The following is a 20,592-nucleotide window of genomic DNA, read 5'->3' on the forward strand; positions in this document are numbered from 1 at the left end:
ACTCCCTCTCTCTCCAGTTTTTTCATTACTATATTGCACAACACTGGACTGAACACCAAACCTTGATGCACCAGCTGCTAGCCTTTCTCTATAAAATTCTTTGTTTCATTTTTTCTTTGCTTCATATTTTATTCTAGAAGTCTTGATCTGCAACAATGCTTTGTTCCTCTTTGGAGAAGACCAAAGGTCTTCAGAAAGTCTAAGTAAATTGTCAACCTCCTTATCTATTAATTCTTTACATGTCATTTAAAGAATTTTAAGAGAGTGGTGAGACATGATTTTCCTTTTGGAGGGTGGGGGAAGTCAGTCAGAACCTCCTATATCATCATTTCTGAGGTGCTTTACTGCTTATACCTAATTACTGTTTCAATCAATTTCTCAAATGTTCACGTAGAATTTATGGCTCTTTAAATTCTTGAATCACATCCAAATCCTTTTTAAATATAAGTAATAACATTTGCTACCCACAAATTGTTCTAAATTCTTTCTATTGTAACTCCTAGTTTGTACCACAAGCTCTTCTTCAGACATTGCAATTTCAGAGAACATAATCTTTATTACAAGTAATAACTACTAGTAAAAGCAATATAACTAAAAGCTCTCTCTTTTATACATAACAATTTAAAGACAGCTTGTAGGTAAATTTCCTTTTGATTAGTATTGCAAATGCAATAGCACCTGGTTAGTGAAGGAGATGCAGGAAATAGCACAGACCGAAAGCCAGAACCATACAAAATAGGAGAGTCAAATCACCAAAAATCATCAATGAAAAAGAAGACGTTATTTCAGAGTCCTTCCTGTTTTAATAAACCAAGCTATTATTGGTGTCTCAGCTAAATGTTGTGCATATAGTATAATTCAAATATGTGTGTACATATAATTAAAATTTATGTTTCTTAACTTGGCAGAGTCCTTTCCATAGTGATTAAATTAACGTGGTTATTTCTGTTTACCAGCTCAGTGCAACAACCTCTCTATTTATCAAGGTCCTTAAACCGCAGTGGTAGGATCTGAACAAGCACCCAGGCCGGTACCATTCCAGTATCTGTTTTCTATCGACATGCTGCCTCCAAAAGAATCACATTTTCGCAAATCCTACAAAATGGTGGGCTTTTGCAAGTTTTGATTCACCGAAATAGCAGCACATGCCTGTCTTTAAATATGCCACATTTGGTTTACAACGCATTGGGAGCTAAGCAACTTTTCAGTGTCTCTTTGAAACATAAATTAAAAACAACCATCCCTTTTTCTATACAGTGAAACGTATTTGTTTTACAATGGATCATTTCCATCTCCACAGTAGCAGCTGCCACCCAAGCCATCATCTCTGTGCACTCGTAAGCAGCTCCATTTCCAGTTCTAATTGGGAACAGAGATACTTATTGGGTGAGTTCCAGCATGATCTATCATGCCAGAGACAGCTACTATGCAAACCAAAGCAATCCGGCTTCCAAAAACCCTCTTAGACAAACACTGACTTTGCACATAGATTCTTGTGTTTTTGTTTCTTGGTTCTATTTTTTTGGAACATAAAAAGCGCCAGAGGAAACTATATATTAGGAGTCCATGAACTGCTCTTTAAAATGGACAAATCCAAGGATATTTACCTTAAGAACCGCTGGCTCTTTAAAATCATATAGGTGGTCTGAAAAAGCCACCTAATTCACAGCAAACAGAACTACTGCTGAGCGAATGCAGCCACTAAGCTCATTAAGAGGATGTGGCAGGATGTGTCTGAAAGTGCAGTGCAGTGGCTCAGCAAGCAATTAAATCCCATGACAGTTTAAAATGAGAATCTATCAGTGTCACAAGAGTGTGAAGCCTCAGCATCTCTGCTGCTCCCACCCCCAGCGTTTTATTTATGATGGTGTATTGGGAACATGGGAAGTCAAAAAGATTATAATGAAATATGCCATATAAAAACCAGATTAAGCCTGCTCTTCTTTTGGGAAATATGCAGAGAGAGAAGCTGTCTGTTAGCTGTCGAGTTTGCAAAAGATACCATCTTTTGGGATGGTGCTCTCTGCCAGCAGACAGAGTGCCCCGGGGGAAATGGTGGTGAAAAACCCAGACAAGCAGCATCCATCCATCCATCATATGCTCATCTCCACATCTCCAAGGCACAAATATAGCGTTAGAGTGCAAAGGGTGGGGGCAGGGGGGATGGAATCCCTTAAGAAAAAAAAGAGGAGACAATGCTTTACGTTGAATAGCTGGATGTTGTAGCTTTTCTGTGTGTGCACAACCAGATCCTCCTCAGCACGTTTCCTTCCTTGCTTATAGTGATATGTTACTGCCCTTGGAAGGGATGCTTTCACAGCAACCACCAGAACCAGGTACACTACAGGCAGGGCTCTGCAAGCTTTTCTCTTAAGCATGCATCTGCCAGCACAGCGCAGTAACGATCTTCGTTCCTCCTGCAGACCTGGATCTTCAAAACTCTTCTTTCCCTGCACTGTCACCTGCTATCCCAGGAGCAGATGCTACACATTACCACCGTTATGCTCTTATCTTCACCTTCCATGGTCCCTGCTGTCCCAGCCTGTTCTCCCAACATCACCGCAATTCAGCACCCATCTGTAGTGAACTTTTCAGTGTCAGATCTCCACCTAAGAGTCCTCCGCATCCCTGATCCACAGGACCTTCAGCCATCCCAGCCCTGGGTGTTCCCAAAACTAGACTGCTGATAACATGGATTCTCACAATGGGTCTGCAAAGCCAAACAAATGACCCTGGAGGCTAGTAAACATCAAATTTGCTTTATTTTTAATTCAAGTCAGATGCAATAAAGCCATGGCTGGACTGGAGATCGTAAGGCTACTCCAGTAACCCTTTGTCTCCCCCTCCAATTCCACCCTCAAACCTCATGCCTAATATTGCACTCTCAAGGTAAATGGTGCCATGGTGAGAATGAGAATTAGGTTAAATAGAAAGATAAACATATTTTAGAAGCAAGATTACTTGAAAATGAGAGGTTATTTGCTTCTCTGTAACTAAGCCATTTTGCACAGAAAGAATAGTTTGGAGGACTATCCTCCACTAAGTGAAAAATTCTCTTTAGGGGCAGAGCATACCTCTGCTCCGCACCCACACAGTGCAACAGACTGAAGCCATGGGATCCTATAATGCTCCAAAATGAATCTTATTAAACACTTGTTGCAAATGTTAGAGCTTACTGAGGTTTGGCCTAGGGAGCACTGGGAGACTGAAAAATCCCAATGCCTCCCCAGCACCTCTTACTGCAAAGCTGCCACTCTTGTAAGATTGGGGGAATGGGGCAGTGGCAGGGAAAGAAAATGAAGAGATGAAAGACAAGAAGCTGTGGTATGGGGGTCTAAAACTTTCTTCAGTCTGAGCATAAACTGTAGAAAAAGCAGAGGACAACTTTGAATTTCAAAATCAGAATCCAGTGGAAAGATTCTATCAGCTCCTGGCTAAAACATGTCTCAGGGTGCTACAACACAAGGGAGAAATAAAATTGAAGAAGAAAAAAAAAAAAGCAGAGACCCTCAAACACAAGGTTAGGTATTGTTTAGCTTAACCCATCATCAAAACATGGACTTTACAAGCAGCTGTATTTCTTTGGCAGACTAGAATGCCTCTATAAAATCTCACAGTAAAAAAATAGAAATAAAATAAAATAAGATAAAAAACAGCCCTCTTGTTGGTTGTCTTTTAGAAGTTTTTTACGGATTTATTTCTCAGCAAACATAAATCATTGTCACATACAGTTATACTGTACCTGCTTTTCAAAGCCTGCCAAATTACAATATCAGGCTAAATGCTGGATCATATAACTACCCTCAGTGTTCAAATCATAAAGGAATATCTCCTGTCAGTAACATTATTCTAGCACTCCCTTGCATTCATGGTTGCTCTTGCATTTGCGCTCTAGATCAGCTCAAACCACAACCAGGACTTAGCAGAACCGGAACAAGCAAACACAGTAGATAGCATCAGGGGACAGAGCCTGGGTAACAACTACAATTTAGAGAACATTCCTGCTTATCTTTCTAGGCCTCGCATCACCCTGACATGGCTTCTGGCCTGTATGGCATAAGAGAGTAACTTGGTCAACCTATCTGCACGTGGTCATGTAGATACACAGATGGATGGGCCCTTGGTCTCTTGACCCATCAAAAGAAGCAGAACCCGCTCATTATCCAGTACCAAGAAAGCTACCAGAAAACATGAGCCACTTCGACACAGTACAGTCTGCCAACTCTAGCAGGGAGTGGACCTCCATCGCAATCGACTCTACTATTTCCATACGTGACAGCACCGAATCTAGCCTCATACATAAACCATACATAAGGCCAGCCATACCTTAACCTTGCTACAAATTCTGTGATGTTTTGCATAGCTTCTCCTCTCCCTTATCGAGGACAGTGGAGGGGATACCTTCAGCAAGAGATAAATCTCTGTAATGCAGTTATCTCTCAACCACAGTGCGCAGGCATCCCAATTAATTCAGACTGGGCCTAGCAGAGCCGGCACCAAGCCAGAGCTGATAAACCTGCCAAAGCCAATCTGAGTCCTGCAGTGGTTCCTGGGAGCCTGCACCGCGCTTTCTCCTGCGCCGGAATGAGGAGGGGGATTTGCTTGAGCGCAGTGCTGAGCTCTAGCTGCCTCCTTATGCTCGTGCGATGCTGCAGCTCAGTTAACGATGCCCTTCCAACACCCAGAGCATCAGGGAGCAGGCAGAGGCACCCCGGCAGCTCTAAAGGTAATAGCACAGATGCGGCAGGGCTTATTAGTGCTGCACAGCCCAATTACAGGTGTCCTGGCCCTCATCCTGCATTTGTGGCTGTGAAGCTCCCAGTTGCAGGAACAAAGTGCTCTGCAACCCAGGCAGTGCGGGGAAGCAGGACAGCCACATTTGCATGGCACAGTGTCTGAAGAAGTCAGCTACACCATGCCAAGCAGAACTGGCTCATCATGCAAGGCTCAAACACGTATAAACCACTGAAGAACAGAAAGGCCACAGCAAAGTGACCAATGATTTTAGCAAGGATAGGGAACAATCATCCCCACTCATCCTAGACGCTGCCCTTGGCATTGGTGCTGCCTCCCTATGTGACCTTGGGCCAAACTCTAACAAAGGTACCCTCTGTGTTTCCATCATCTGTCAAAAGGAGATAGCCTTCATCTATCCTCTAGGGTTTGGTAGGACTTGTTTAATATTCATAGGCATTCAGACATTCGAATAAAATACACCAAAAAGCCAAGGTGTTCTCACAGGTTCTCACAAAAACAGGTTTAAACACTTTTTTTTTTTCTACTCAAGAAAAACACTGAACTATTTTCAGATACCAGGCTTCATTGGCCAATTCACAAACCCCAAAGAATAAGGATAATATTTACTCATACGGTAAGATGCATCTGACAGATGAAGCTATTTAATTGAAAAATGTTATTATGGGAAGGAAGGCTTCTAATAGAAAATGGCATGAGATGCTAGTAGGTATCCTTTCAGAAATGGGAAAGAACAAAGCAAATCATGTACTGAGATGCTCAGATCTGTTGCCACAAAAAAGGCAAGAAATTCCAAGAGGCCTATAAAGCGTTTAAACAAAAAGGTGAACTCCAGAATTAATAACAGAATGGTAAACAGGAAGATTAATGGCACCAGAGAAAATGCAGATGGTGAAGCCCAGCCTGCAGGCTCAGCAAGACTCTGAATAGGGAGGGGGAAAAAGGCAAGGTGTAAACAAGGTGACCTTCAGAGCCACTGGAATGCCTGCCAATAGGCCAGCCAGAGGGCATCCCGAGACACAAATGTGCCATCTGGGGTAGGCTGCCTCATGACAACATGAACAAGATTTGTCTTTCTCGACAATTGCAGGGAAGCCGCAGAAAATCTGAGCATTCGTTTCAAAGGGGCACAATTAAATACACACATTGGGAAATGATGCTATCGCTATATAAGGAAAATATGAAAGAAGGACTGTGAGATTTCTCTGAATATCCCCACTCAAAGAGGTCTTGTGTCCACTTGTAAAGCCTACACAAGCACGGTGTGGGGGAGGAGAAACTGCTTTTCACCAAATATATGTTTTTCTTGAGGATTTGTGCTTCAGGTTTAGAATAAAAAGAAGACAAAAACAAAACAAAACAAAACAAAACAAAGCAGCCCAAACTGCAAAGCAGCCCTTTAAACCCATGATGGTATAAATTTTCCCCATCTTGGCATAAGCCTGTTCACTCCAGATGGCACATTTGGGTTGAAAGCAGGTAAAGACTCCTCAGATAGATCTCTGAGTCCAATATCTGCTTTTACAGAGTTCCCTTGCTCTGTCTTAGTGCTTAGTTAGGTCTTGAATCTCCTTATAAGCTTTGTGCACGCCTGGGAGATCTCAGTTCTTTGCCTCCAGTAAAAAGTGGGAGAAAGAAATCTCCTACCACAGTTCTGCAGGGGAGCCTGGCTCCTTCAGACCTGGTGCTTAGATCATCGGTGTTAGCCAGGAAAATTAAAAAGTAAATGTAATCACACGTTTATTAAATACGTCAATCACACACCACACTGGGCAGTGCTAACAGAGCAACGCTATCTCTAAATAAAGCTTCTACAAATTAAGCCAAACATGTTCTGCTATGATATCCAGAGGCAAGATTTTTAGGGGAAAACAGTGAAAGCAACCAGGTTGCAACCCACCATGGAAAAAAGAAATCAGACCATAGCTCTGGGAATCCAGCACAGGCAGTGAATTCACATCCCTCTTTTCCTCCCAGCCTGGCTCAAAGTACATGAAATCTGAGGATTTCAGGCAAAAGTGGCCCATCTGAGTTCAGTGCTGAATTCAGTTAATTCAGTGCTAGGTTTACAAGCAGACATATCTGAATGTTTTTGATTCTGACGGGCCACATACCAACAGCAATGAAGACATTGTCATGACCTCCAGTTTCACAGCATGAATCACAGGTGCTAGATGAGCTCGGGCAGTTTGTGCAAAGCTTATGCAGCCCCGGCGCTGTGGTATCAAGCAGGCAAACTCAAGTGAGCTTGCATGTGCTGACACAAGCTGCCGTCATGGCTCTTGGATGTCAGTACATACCTTTTTCCAGACAGCCCCATCACGTGCCTCTGTTGATTGCTTTCTGAATAGAACAGGAGTGAAGAGATGAAGTACATACCTGAAAACACTAAAGTGGCGTGGAAGAAGGAATCAGGAGGAACAAGGGAGAAAAATAGCAAGATGGAGGGAAGATATTATATTCCTTCCCCTTGCCTATTGCAGCTGGACTATGGCAGGCTTGTTCTGAAAACTGCCACGGTAAACTGAAAAATGGAGGCTCTGGGCCTTGAATTATGCCTTTTCAATATCTCCCTCCTTTCTCCTCTCTGCTAACAGAGAAATGCTGTAAACTTCTAGATCCTAAAAATGTATATTCTGGGCCTTCTCCACACCTTACAAAATATGGCAAAAATAGATGATAATGGGGGAGGTGGAGAGAGAGCCATATGAGGGGAAAATAAAGTGAAATAGAGAATAGTTGCTCTTCTCTCCTTTCCCCCTGCTCAGCTTTCATTTCCCTTTGTTCATCTAATGTTGAGCCAAACTAAGCCAAAGGAGCTGCCGTGCTGGGCTACAAGATTGATGGCTGCAGGCAGACTCCACAGTGAAGAGACGGATGACTGGTCATTTCCCCTGATGCACCGAGAAACATCCATCCTTGCAGCCATGCTGAGCCCATTCGTGCTCCTTTTGAAAAGAGAGATAAACAAAGACAGCCGGAGGCACCTGAGTGTCCTTCTCCCTCAGAAGGACACAGTTACACTCCTCTGGGTTCCTTGAGAAGGTCGCTCTGTCCATCCCTGAACATCTGGCTGTGGGATTTGCTAACTCTCTCCCTCCCCCAGCAATCATCCATCTATTAGAGCACAGTGCAGGTCGGAAGAAAACGGTGAGGAGAATGGTGTGACAACCTCATCAATCTACAGCTACATGCTTGGCTATTTAGGTTTTTTTATGCTGTTCCTAAAACGGGGAGGGGAGGTTGCCACTGGTATGAAAGAGTGAACTGTGGAAATGGCAAAGTGGATTGGAGTGAGTCCTTGTGACTATTAAAATGTTGTACGTGTACTAAAGCAGTAGGGAACTAATTATGATTCAGGATTGAAAGGCAAAACAAAAAAGTTGGATGCACTCTGGTTCCATCTGTAGCACTTGCTAAGAGATCAGATGTACTTGGGCATCATCTTTAGCAGACAGAGGCTAATTTTTTTATTGTTATGATGATTTTTCTCATTTAGATATGAAAAGAAAGCTCCCTGGAAGAACATACTGTAAGTATATTTATAGTGCCATCCCTGGTATAGCAGCTTCAGAGCCACAAAGCATTTAATCCTGACTCCTTCCTATTTAGTTAATAGTTTCTTTGTTTGCTGATACTGTCCTGGTCTATAGCATTGCTCTCAGACACAGGCTCCGCATTGCCAGTTCTCCTGCCGTGCCGCTATCTCACTTAGGCAATGAGCATTGCATGGCAGACATACCCATCGTTTACAAAGGCAACATCACTCTGAAAAGTCCTAGAGCTATGAACTTCACTTTGTCAGAGTAGCACCTATCTGTAACTGTCATTCACAGGCACTGCACCAAGGGTATCATGAGAAGATAAAAGTATTCAGCATCTCTTAAAAATACAAAAAAAATAGCCACTTGCTTAGTGTTTAAATGTAGTTTCAGTGCACTAACTGAATGTCCCATCTTTGAAAATTTGTCTTTTATTCCCATCATGCCATGCTGTTTGTTTTAGGCCAAGAACAAAAGAATTTTCTCCACAGTGTTGGAGGACATGCATAGGATATTAATCATGACCATATGTGTTTCTAAGACATCCACTCCATACTTCCCGAGGGCGATTACATGCATTCAGAAGTGCACCATGAGTGAAGTTTTCATCCTTTCTCCTACATCAAGAACTACAGCTTTAGCTGATGGAAATTGCTGCTCACCGTAGTCTTTAGGGAGCTGCATCCACCTCCAGCAGCTAAGGTACTGGCCCTAAGTCACCTTGTTAGTTTAAGGGGAATCACGCTCCAAGTGCATCCTAAGTGAGATCTCTGGTCTGGAAGAGGTTGCATAGAAAAGCCATATATATCTGTTCTGTACTTTATCCCCCACCAAACATACATTGCACTGACTCTCCTTCCCCCAAGGAGTTTATTATTGGCAATGGACTCCATGGCAAACACCAGCAATGTCTGAATTCTAAAGCATAAAATATCTGTGGTTTATCAGACAATCAAATACAAAATGCAAGAAATACTGAAATGAATTGAAATCCAGTACAAACACACTTAATACCTCTCAGATATACGATGGTGATTTACAAGGGGGTAAAATGTTTACATGAGAATGAGAACGACTGACAAAACACCAACCAGGAAAGATGGTGGAAGGTACAAGGATGGGGGAGAGGAAGCTTCATTCTACTCTCAGCAAATCTGTAAAGCTTGGCTTATAAGATTTCATAGTGGGCTTTATATTAACATTTATTGCTCTTTCCTTTATATATGCACCAGAAAAATATCACCTGCTATAAATTTTATAATATTTCAGACTACAAAACAATTTAATTTTCTATGTGTCAGAAGAACAATAAAATTGAATAAAAGTTTTTTAACAATATTATTTTGAATGCAATGACATTCCATAACCTCTGTTATTTTTTGTTAGTATTTTCTTGTATAAAATGGTACACAGGTTCTCCTAAATGGTTAATCTAGTAGCCTGGCGAATTTACAGGGCTCTATCTTGCAAGATGCTCAGGACCAAACCTGCAAGTCTGGTCCAACCAAGTCCTTTACACGTGGATTTAATTTTAAGCATGTGCCAAGTCCCATTGATTACAAAAAGATCACTCATGTTCTTAAAGTCCAAGCTCAGGTGCTTTCCTTGTCCGGGGATAGACAGCTTGGCATCTTAGAAGACTAAGCCGTGGGGACTTGATCCTATAAACTCTTGTTCATGTAATTACCAAAGAACTCCAAGGATTCCTTACACAAACATACAAAATAGAAGCATTGCATTAGAGAAAAGATACCTATTTCCTAGGATCCTGTGTCCAGCACTTGCATCTAAACTATTCTTGTGCTTTACAAAAACACTTTTGCCAATACAGCTTACTCTTTTTAAGGAATTGGTACTGCTTACACCAAGAAAAGTGCCAGGAGGCTTGCTGCCAAAGCTGCTTAGGCTCAGCTCTAGTTGCAAAACTTCTACGGGGCTGCTTCTCAGCTGCCCCTTTTCTGGAGAGCAGACAATTTGTGCCTTGGGGAAAACAAAACCTCCAGGTTCAAGTTGTTCCCCCATACACCATCCCCTGGCACTTCCCCAGGAGTTCCCTTACCTCTTCCTCCTAACAAGCCTTAGGGAGACAGCTTTGACAACCCACTCCTTGGCCCCCCAAGGCCCACTCGGTGAGCACTGATGCAGTCTCTCAAAGCCACCTTTCCTCAAAGAGGAGAATCCCATCCTCAGCCCACCTTTCAATGTTAAAAGCTGTTGATTTCAGCAATAAATAGTTCTAATGGTTACATACAGGCATCAATGTTAATTTCATAGAAAGGGGATATATTTCACATCACTTTACCTCTCCAGTAGGAATAATGTCTCCTAGAGACATTGCATTCACAGTCAGGCCTTGGCAACTTAGGAGGCACATGTTGAAAAACCTCTCCTCAAAGATGCTTCCTAGCAGCCAGACATAGGTAAAGACTGAGCAGTGAAGAACAGGGAAAGAACAAAACAATGGACTGGATAACACAGAAAGGGTGATAAGACCACAAGAAAGCAACCATGCAAGCAGCCTCAGGTATTTCTAGCCAACACCATCTCAGCTGCCTGAGCCCTCCAAGCTTTCCTCATATCTTGCAGATCAAGTCCCAGGAGATGACCTACAGACACATCGCAGAGGCTCTGACGAGTTCATCGGCACAGCTCATTCCTTTGATTTAGTGGCCTACTACAGTGATACAGTTGCCCCAGATCATTTTCAAAATGGCCTGGCTTCAAAGTCACCATAACTCCGTTTTCACATGTACATTAAATACAGCTGAGACTACATGCCAGGGGAAAAGTCACCTCCAGGTGGCTGCATGGCTTCTGAAATTACAACAGCCTGGCATGGGGGGGTTGCTGTACATGCAGTCTACATCCTCATTCTCAGGGACAAGACCTGGAGAGCTCAGAAAGAGATGAAATTAACAGTTTCCAAAACTGCTTTATCTTGTTTAGTTGCTACTTCTGCTTTAGTTTGACCACTAGAGCCAGAGGGGTTTGGCTTAAATAGGCTTTTGATCAAAATCCAGAGAGATTCCAAAGCACAGTGGCTTTTGCAAGCAGCTTTCTCCCAATTATGCAAACTGGCTGAGCCACACAAGAACCAAGAGTAAACCCAGGTGATTCATATGAGCAATCTTAGCTAACCAATACAGTTCTCATGGTAAAACTGTGCGTATAAAATACTTGTAGTGACCTGTTCCAGATCCCACAAATGAAAGAGAAACTATTTACACAAAGTTAATCCTGTAAATTCTAGTAGCATGACGGGAGTGGAGCAGCAGAAGCAATGTTTTTGTTTTCTTGACTAGACTATTTATAGAAAATTATTTGCTTTTCTAGAAAGGAGTGTGTTTTATTTCCATACCTGTGAAATCATGTAATCCCATCTGGGAGAAAATACACGTTTACTTTTATCCTTGAGCTGACTGAACTGAATTAGTCTAAGAACTTGCACCTTAGCAGACATAACAATACCCAGCGCTGGTATGTGAACTAAAGGAGGAGTTAGAAGTTACCACAGCCCTGTCGGCCACAGCAGTTACACAGGGAATATGTAAGGCCAGATTGTCAGGGGCCAAAATGAAACAAGAAGAGTTAGTTGCACTGTGCAAAACTTCAGATATCTTTCTAAAGTTTACACTGCTCAGCTAGCCTTATGAAATCTGACCCAACGACTCACCTATGTTGGTCTCTCTATTTGGATAAATGGGTGTGTAATAAATTACTTGTTGTCTTGGCCACCATGGGGCAGATAAGTTCAGGTTTTGCACCAGAGTTGATATACTTTCATACCACTTTTGCAAGGCTACATGATGATGGCCAAAATGTTTAAACTAGCACTTTAAAGTCTTGGCAAGTGTCAGGCTTTATTCACACATTCCTTTTTATTTAAAGATACTCCCCTACTCCTCCCAGGCTCTCTAAAAAGATTTATTAACTAACCGTTAGGCACTTCTCTGAGATAGACAAAGTGAGTAAGTGTTTTAGCACCTCCATTTTACAGACTGAGAAGCAGAGAGAAAAAGAAATATTCCATTGGCCTTGTGCTGTGTAGTCTTGTATGGCACACAGGCAATATAATTATGTGATAGTGTGGCAGAACATTAAATGCAGAGGTTGGCATCTCTACTGTAGACTGGTAATGGGACAAAGACATTTCACTGCAGGACTTCGACATTGTGATTCAGTGTCAGTGAGTACATGCAGAAAGGGACAGGTTCTCTCGTTTTCTTAGTGTCACATGAGAAAAGGAAAGCAAACTTTATCTAACCAGAGATTCTGACTACAGAAAGCCCCCACTGTAAGAATTTAAGGGTGGTGGATGAATAGAGTCTGGTTAGGATGGAGTAGAGTCTGGTTATATATGTGTGTAAAAGGAAGAAACAGATTCAGAAGAAGATCCCACACTTACGTTTTTTTTTCTTGGCAAGAGAAAGTTACTTTTTCTAACCTGAGTCATAGCTCGATGTGTAAAGGCCACAGAGCAGCAGCACTTTCCTGTGCTGCCATGTCCTGCTGTGAACAATCTGAAGGCAAGATTAGTGGAGAATTGGAGCCCACTGTTTTGATTCGGTAGCATTGATGGACTCATCTGTAAGCTGCAGGCTTATCTGATGAATAAACACCTACTTAAATTTAGGACAATACTTAGGTACTTTGCTGGATAAGAAGCCAGAAAAAAAAAAAAAAAAAAAAAAGAGCCCAGCAGAAATCAGTATTTACTTTGGTATAAATAAAAGCTAGAGGTGGTTAAAAAAAGAATTTTCTCCCCATTTTCATGACAAGTTCCCAATTTGCTAAAGAAATGATAGGGAAAAAAAAAAAAAAAGTCGGAGTGTTTAGGGATTCCTAAAGCCATGATAAATGTTCCCTTTCTCTTACATATTGAAATTTCTTATCTAACCCTAATTTAAAAACAACATCAATAAACCACCTTCCAGAATCCCTGCTCCAAGATTTGGATTCACAATGTGAAGCTTTGGTTTGTTCCAAAGTGATACAGACGTGTGACATATATAGGTACATGTTACACCAACCTCAGGATTCAGCACTGCCATTGTGCAGATGTGCACTGTAACACATCAATTGAGAACTGAACTTTATCCACCGTCCCTGCTACAAAATGGTAAGTACTTTTTGTTTTCTTCTACATGAGGTACCAAAAATAAAGACTGATGGGAGTAGATGAAAATGAGACCTGCTCCATTTGTACCAAAATACATGTGGGAATTGCTCTGTAAAATTCTTTTACATGGGTTATGCAGCTTCTTCAAATATGAAGGTCATCATTGTCCACACTTTGTAAGGTTATTTGATATTTCACCTAATATTTGCCTAACACGTGACCTAAATACAGCACACAACTGTTGCTTTGGCACCACCTACCAAAAATCCAATCCCGTTTCTAAAAAATAATGAGTTAAAAATAGCCTATTCCTGCTACAGAAGAATGTTTCTTAAATGTTGACTCATGCAGTAGGCTCAGTCCTTCTCCTCCCCTGATTTTACACCCACAGAGCTTCATTCATTTCTGCAGAGGTAACTCCTGACTTACTTCAGTTACGTGAACCAGTCAGGCCCTGCCCTTGGAAAAAAAAAAAAAAAAGAAAAAAAAAAAAAAAAAAAAAAAAAAAAAAAAAAAAAACTATTCAATGCTCCCTCTGCTGGCCTTGAAGCACCATCTGCATGTGCAGATGCCTGAATACAGAAGCAGTCATAGGCAGAGCCCATTTCCAGTCCTCCCACAACTAAACATCTAGCAGGTGGAGTCAGGAGTAACTATGTGAGAAGGAAAAAGAAAATCCTAAATAAACTAAATTTTAAAGTACTATAGAATACATTATAAAAGATGGGCAGTGCTATTTTAAAAGCCAAAGTACTTAAGAAAGCAGAAGTATTTGAATAAAAACCAGATTTTCAAAAACATTTTAATTCCAAGAGTTTGGCAGGAAGACAGCAAAGGACACACAAGCTGGTATCAGCAATGAAACTGTCTTACACGAGGAATCTAGACCAAGTCATCAGACGATAGAAGTTCCTCCTATCTGCTGGCTGTTCATGTCACATCTGCCCCAAATTTAGGTTTCTTCACAGCAAATGCTTATAAAAGCCATGGAAAATAAAAAATAATAATGATTAAAAATAATGATTCAGTTCTTCACAGAAATATCTTTGGTTATTCAGATATGCTGAAGCCTGTGCAAAGCCTGAACAATTGATATATTGCTATTATAGACCCTTCAGGAATATCTTATCCAACTCATCTAAACTTTACAGAAGTACTCTTGTTTGGCACCAGAATTATCCTGCCGGTTTTGATCCTAAAACAGTCTTCTTAGATAGCAAAGAGGTACCATCGGCACAGGTTCCTGTGATGATAGGAAACAATTTTTCCCTTAATCACAGAGAAGTTTCCATATATGTTAAACAGTAGAGCAAAACTTTTTGTTAAGAAAAAAGAAATGTGTATTTCCATACAGAGCACATAGAGAAACAACACTGCTGTCTTGTAGTACTGAACAAGAAACAACATGTGATTGTGTACAAAATGGCTGAAATCGAAAGTGAAACTAGACAATATTAATTGGCTTGTTTGACAAAAATGCTAAAAAGAAATTCTCGTGAAATTAGTGTTTTGAATTATCTTTAGGGTCTAATATCTTTGAGTGACACTAGACATATCAGCCAGGGAAAGAAAGAATAATATGGAACTCGGGAGAACTGAGTTCTTTGTGTTCTTGGGTTCAATTTCCAGCTCTACCACAAGTCTCTGATCAGACCTTCATACAGGTAATTTACTTTGTCACTGGTTTCTCCGTTTTGGAACAGAAGGAATTCCATTATGTATTTTATATGTTTGGGCTGTAATATGTGCTACAACATGAGACTATAGCAGATAGTATAAGGAGACTTCACAATGATCCCCGGGATAGTGGTCTAACTTGAGTTTCTAGATGCTATCATATAAGTGATGCTAATGCTAATTCTGTCCTTTGCTTTTTAATTTCATCTTAAGTTTATCTTGGTGAAGTGCCCCATCTTAAAGAACACTGATTTCCATGGATATGCTGAACATCATCCACAAGAGCTGGGGGCACTCAGCACTTCCCAGGATAAACACCGCACTTTGTGCAATCAGACACAGTCTCTACGAGGTAAGTCAAGATGCTTTGGAGAGATAATAGCTTATCTGTAAGTACTCCATTCATTTGTTCACAATCACAATCACAGTGGTCTGTTCCATATGTCAGATTACAGACAGATCAGGCACTGTTTAAGGGCCATCTAAAAATCTGATATTGGCACTTGCCTTGAACAATTCTACCATGGTCCATCATAGCAAATGAAAAATAATACTTTTGTTTATTTTTACCACTTCAAAGCTGGTAACAAAACAAAACAAAAGCCATTTCTGTAGTCAGCTGAACACTAGACTGCCCAGAGATAAGTAACAGAACAAACTCTAGCACAGCTCATTCTTACCAGAGTGGCAGCACACACAAACTGTACTCCACACCCACCAAATGGGTGGGAAGGCTGCCAGCTCTGAGACCTCGCTGTTGCCTTTCAGTTCAAAATCAAAGGACAGCAGTGAACTGAGACAAGAACTTTCCAGTCGTATTCTTTACACTTACATAGCACGTGAAATACTTGAAAGCTCTGTGTGTATTTTATGTACGTATCTATATTTAGCCATCTTGTAAATTTGAAGTGGGACACTACCAATTTAAATTCCACCAGAGTTTTTGGCCATAGACATCCTATCTGTTCTCATCCACATAGTTGCAAAGCTTCTGTAATACCTGATTGTCAGCAGGGTTTACTGTAGGTAATACCACTTTCACAATATTGATGCCTGACCCAACGCAGAAACATGCTATCACCCAGTATCACAAAACCACCAAGCATATTGCACAGGGAGCAATTACGATTTCCAAGGTACTTGCGTGTAATCAGGATGTAATCTCTCTTCCATTTCTAACCCTCATCTTTCCAGCTGCTCTGATATTACTGAAGACCAAACCCTTACTGCTTGCCTTTGTGGTACCTGCAATTCAAGGTGCTGGTAGGAGAGTTGGGGAAAATTCTCCTTCTCACTTTCCTGTAGAATAAAAAGCTCCGCAGTCCAGCCCAACTCTCTCTCACACCCATTCCCAGACTCACAGACCTCCCATGCACGGGAGCTCTGCTCTGCTCTTCCTCTTTTACTGGTTAGAAGGAAAACAGCCAGATAAGGAGTGAGTGTGGAAACATGACCGGCTTCCAGTCCTTCCATTGCTCCACAGTGAGACCCCATGCAAATACCACTGCCCAGTTTTGCAGGGAGGCAGGCTTGCCCATACTGAGTTGAACAGAACAAGGCAGAAGTCCAGTTTCATGAATATCATTGAAGTATCAACACCTGATAACTTTAACAATCTACCTAGAAAATCATAGTATGACCAAGATATCAATATATTGCCCACAGCTGGGAATTTGCTTCAGAACTTTACCACTGTTCATAGGAGTCTTGGCTGCTACACTACAATGATTCATGTTACAGATCATATCCTTTACACTGATGAAAACTTGGCTGCTCTTGAGGCATAATGTTTGGTTGTGTTGATATGAATGTACCACTGAAAGATGAAGACCAGTCCATGTGAAATTAAATGTCAGGAATACTTAGTGTAATTCATAAAGGTCTGGTAATAATATTGACTGAATTGTCTGAGGCAGTTATCGTAAGTAAGCTTGGGTGATACTTTATTTCTACCTCATATCCATTGGAATGGGATGGAGGATGCTTAGAAATAGCGCTAACATGAAAACTGCTAGACCCTTGATCAAAAAACTTTACTAGGGCAATCCATGCACTTAACTCGGAGTACAGTGGCAGAGGAAAATGGACGTCTGAAGGCTGCATCAGCAACCTCCATTCCACTGTTCTGATCTTTACAACTTTAGCTGTAACTATGCTTAAAATGGAACACTTCACAAATAAGAGCAACAGACCAAGACAGTAAAAGCAGCATGTTCTATTAAGAAGCAGGCAGCAACTGACCCCAAGAAAAATATTATAGCGCACTTGCATCTTACAAAAAAAATGATTCTGTCTTGGAACACCATCTCTTGGAAACAGAAAATGTTGAGATATTTTCTTCATTAACTTTTGGTATTACCAAATATGAAACTCTCAAACACTGAGCTGCACCACGTACTACCTACAGCTGCAAGGTACCAACACTGCAAAAGTGGGTTACAGCTATGAATGCTGTATTATTGCTAAATGATTTACTACACCCTTAAGTTGCTAGCAAGACAATAGTTTGATTCTACTTACTGACCAGCTGCTGACTAGCTGTAACTTACATAGCCCTAGGATTTTTGTTTTGCTATCCCCAAAATGATGTAGAAGTCTTGAACTTCTGGATACAACTTATCTGTATAATAAGCCACTCCAGATGCCCAAGCAAGCATTGAAACCCTCTTGTATTGATCCCACTAACTGCTGGATTGGAAAAATCTTAGAGCTAAGATCCCCTTCTGTGCTGTTGCAGTGGCAGTTTTACTAAAAGTACTTCTAAGAAATTAGCAAAAGTAAAACACGATAAAAATAAGGTTTAACCCTAATTTGATGTTATAGAATTGTACTGCTTGCATATATTGCATAACATATACCCAACTCAACAGACTCCTATATAAAAATCAGCTACTCTCATATTAAGCCAGCACAAGCATGGCAGACAGTAGCTAGCTGCTGAGAACAGCTCGAAGCCCTGAGTCCAAGACCTAGGCATAATGAAACTATTATATATTTAAATTAGAATTTTGCCAAGTGTATTTTATATGTTCTATGGTTGTCATCTCTGTACTTCTCAAAGGATCTTAAACTGCCATATCTGTACCCCACACAGACACCTAATGTTTAACTGCAGAACAAGGAAGACAGCATGAGGTAGATTCCTAGGTTCAGCACGAGGCTTTCCCATAGCATTTTTCACCAAAAACGAGCAGTATTTCTACTGTCCATGTTGCAAATAACCTAAACTATCATTTTCTAAAATCATCAAAAGCTACCTTTAAATGAAATTCCAATGTTTTCCGTGGCTTTTGTACTTTTAAATCCAAGACGGGAAAAATCCCATTTTTTGCTAGTGAGTCTATTCCAGATATGCACAGATGGAGTGAAATTATTTCGTGGTGTAACTGATAAGGAAAGTTAATCACTAGATAGAAATTGGTTGGAAAATAGATTTAAATGGCAGAGCAATATAACTTGCCTTATTTGGCTGCCACTGGCAATGCAACAAAAGTAGCACTCCTGAGATGCAGAAGAGATGTTTATAGCAGGGAAAACAACACAGAGACAGACATGCTGAGGTCTCTTTATCTGATAACTTTGTGGTAATTGCCTTTCATGCCCTGTGGCATGTAGGATGCACTAATTTGGCATTCAGTGAGTACAGCAAAGAAGCATAATGCAAACAAAGAAGCATCAAACTCTACATTACTGCTTTACCTTACTAAACAACCAAGGCACAACAGTTTTTGGAACATCAAAAAGTCTGAGGTAGAGATTTCTATGGGCTAACACCATCCTCTTCCTCGAGTCCAGTCTCACTGACATCAGAGTAAACTGACCGATTTTAACAGTTCTTTCTGACTGACTCAGCCACGAGGTCTGGTTCTATCTGCTGCCTGAGGCTTTGTCCTTGGTCTGCACCCCAACTCAGTGGTTACAGGCATCTCTTCATCTTGTACAATAGCCTGTTGACATCTGCTGTCTTGAAGATAGGGAGCCTTCAAAAACCTGTTTCTACCAAAATCAATGAGAATTTTGCCTCTGATTTTACATCAGTACTGCTGAGTATAGCTCAGTTCCCAGACATCTCGTTCTGTCAAACAGGTTTATTTTTGTTTTTTAAAATATCCTTAATTTACATTTTGGGGTTTTCTTCTGTACTTTTTATACTAGCAGTGTCTTGCCTCTTAAAAATCACATACAGCTGTGTGTGCTCCTTCTTTCTCATAATAGCTGACCACAAAGACAGCAAACCTTTATTACTAACTGCAGGGAAGAATGCACAGCACTACACTCTACCTGACAGCTGCAGCTCCTCCACATCTGCTTCACAATCACTCGCTCAGCATCCAGATTCATCACTTAACATAGCTTAATTGTGGGGGAAGATTACCAAGGACAACAACACTGAAAGAAGAGTGGACTAGGATGCACATACAGGCATACACACACATATATGTGTGGCATATCCTCACCAATTTTTAGTATTTGGTGTTCATAATCTGATCACACCTCTGGCTCCTTTACAAAAAATCTTATCAGTGTACTATTCTCTACACACAGCAGTCTTCACAACGATTAGGCAGCAGACACCAGGGCAAGATTATGTATTAATAACAGACTGAGGCAGTAATTAGTAATAAATCCTTTACATCCTTATAAATTTGTTTGTAGATGCCGGGATTCACCCCTGCAGAAGGTAAATTCAGCTCCCATTTCATCCAATACAAGCTGTGCACATTTCTGCAAGGGGTGAGCTAAGTACAGAGAGCTTGGTGGTTACTGTTACAGCAAACTGAGATAAGATGCAACAGATGCAAGGAGAAATGGATAGACAGGGGCAAAGATGGAGTCCAAGGTCTAAATGCCAGGCCTGCATGTATGCCAGCTGCTCTGCAGCACAGGAGAGAGAGACAAACAAATACGTACCAGGTTTAATTTCCAGCAGCTTCAGCCTGGAATCCTCGGGGGGATGCAAACGCCTCTTTTTGCGCCAGCAACGTGCCGGGTACGTGTACAGCTGACCTGGGGCCAGGCCTGAAGATTAGAGGCAAAAAATAAAATATAATCACATTTCAGTTTGTAAACCACAAGCACTGTCTCTAGCGTCTTTGCTCTTGTCCTTTCAGCATCTCCTTGTCAGAAGGTTCAATCCTACAAATTGCGAGGCAGAACTATGCACTCCAGGCATCCAGTGCTCTGGAGGCTCCTAAGTACCTCTTGGGATCAGGCCTACAGAGAATCTAGGTCTCACTCATACACTTCACTCAGCTCACTGAAACCAGAGCTGCACATAAATAATTTGTGATTTCTTCAGGGTAAATAGAATTTCAGACTCTCCTGGGTCACAGGGGCGATGCCTCCTCCACAGGCAGTGAAAGCCCCCTGGGAGAGAAGAGATGAAGTTCCGACACACAAATCATAAGGCCCTGATATGCAGACCTGCTCACAAAATTTGTCTTCTGAGTGGAAGCAAACAAAGATCCATGAGGTTTGGTTATTGAGACTCTGCATTTT

General features: G+C 41.2%; 1 protein-coding gene across 5 annotated transcripts in view; it reads right to left on the reverse strand.

Moving 5' to 3' along the window:
• Window positions 1-20,592, reverse strand: part of DPF3 (double PHD fingers 3) — a gene marked incomplete at its 5' end in the record, with an annotated part of 159,263 nt that overhangs the window by 66,034 nt on the left and 72,637 nt on the right. For all 5 annotated transcript variants that reach the window (XR_014618526.1, XR_014618527.1, XM_084288330.1 and 2 more), the window contains one exon: window positions 20,005-20,112. Coding sequence is in view for 3 of the 5 variants with exons in the window: in XM_084288330.1 (XP_084144456.1) it covers window positions 20,005-20,112 (108 nt within the window). The remainder of the gene's footprint in view (window positions 1-20,004; window positions 20,113-20,592) is intronic.

The sequence above is a fragment of the Netta rufina genome, assembly GCF_964035555.1.
Source record: "Netta rufina genome assembly, chromosome: 5".
In the NCBI taxonomy this organism is placed as follows: Eukaryota; Metazoa; Chordata; class Aves; order Anseriformes; family Anatidae; genus Netta; species Netta rufina.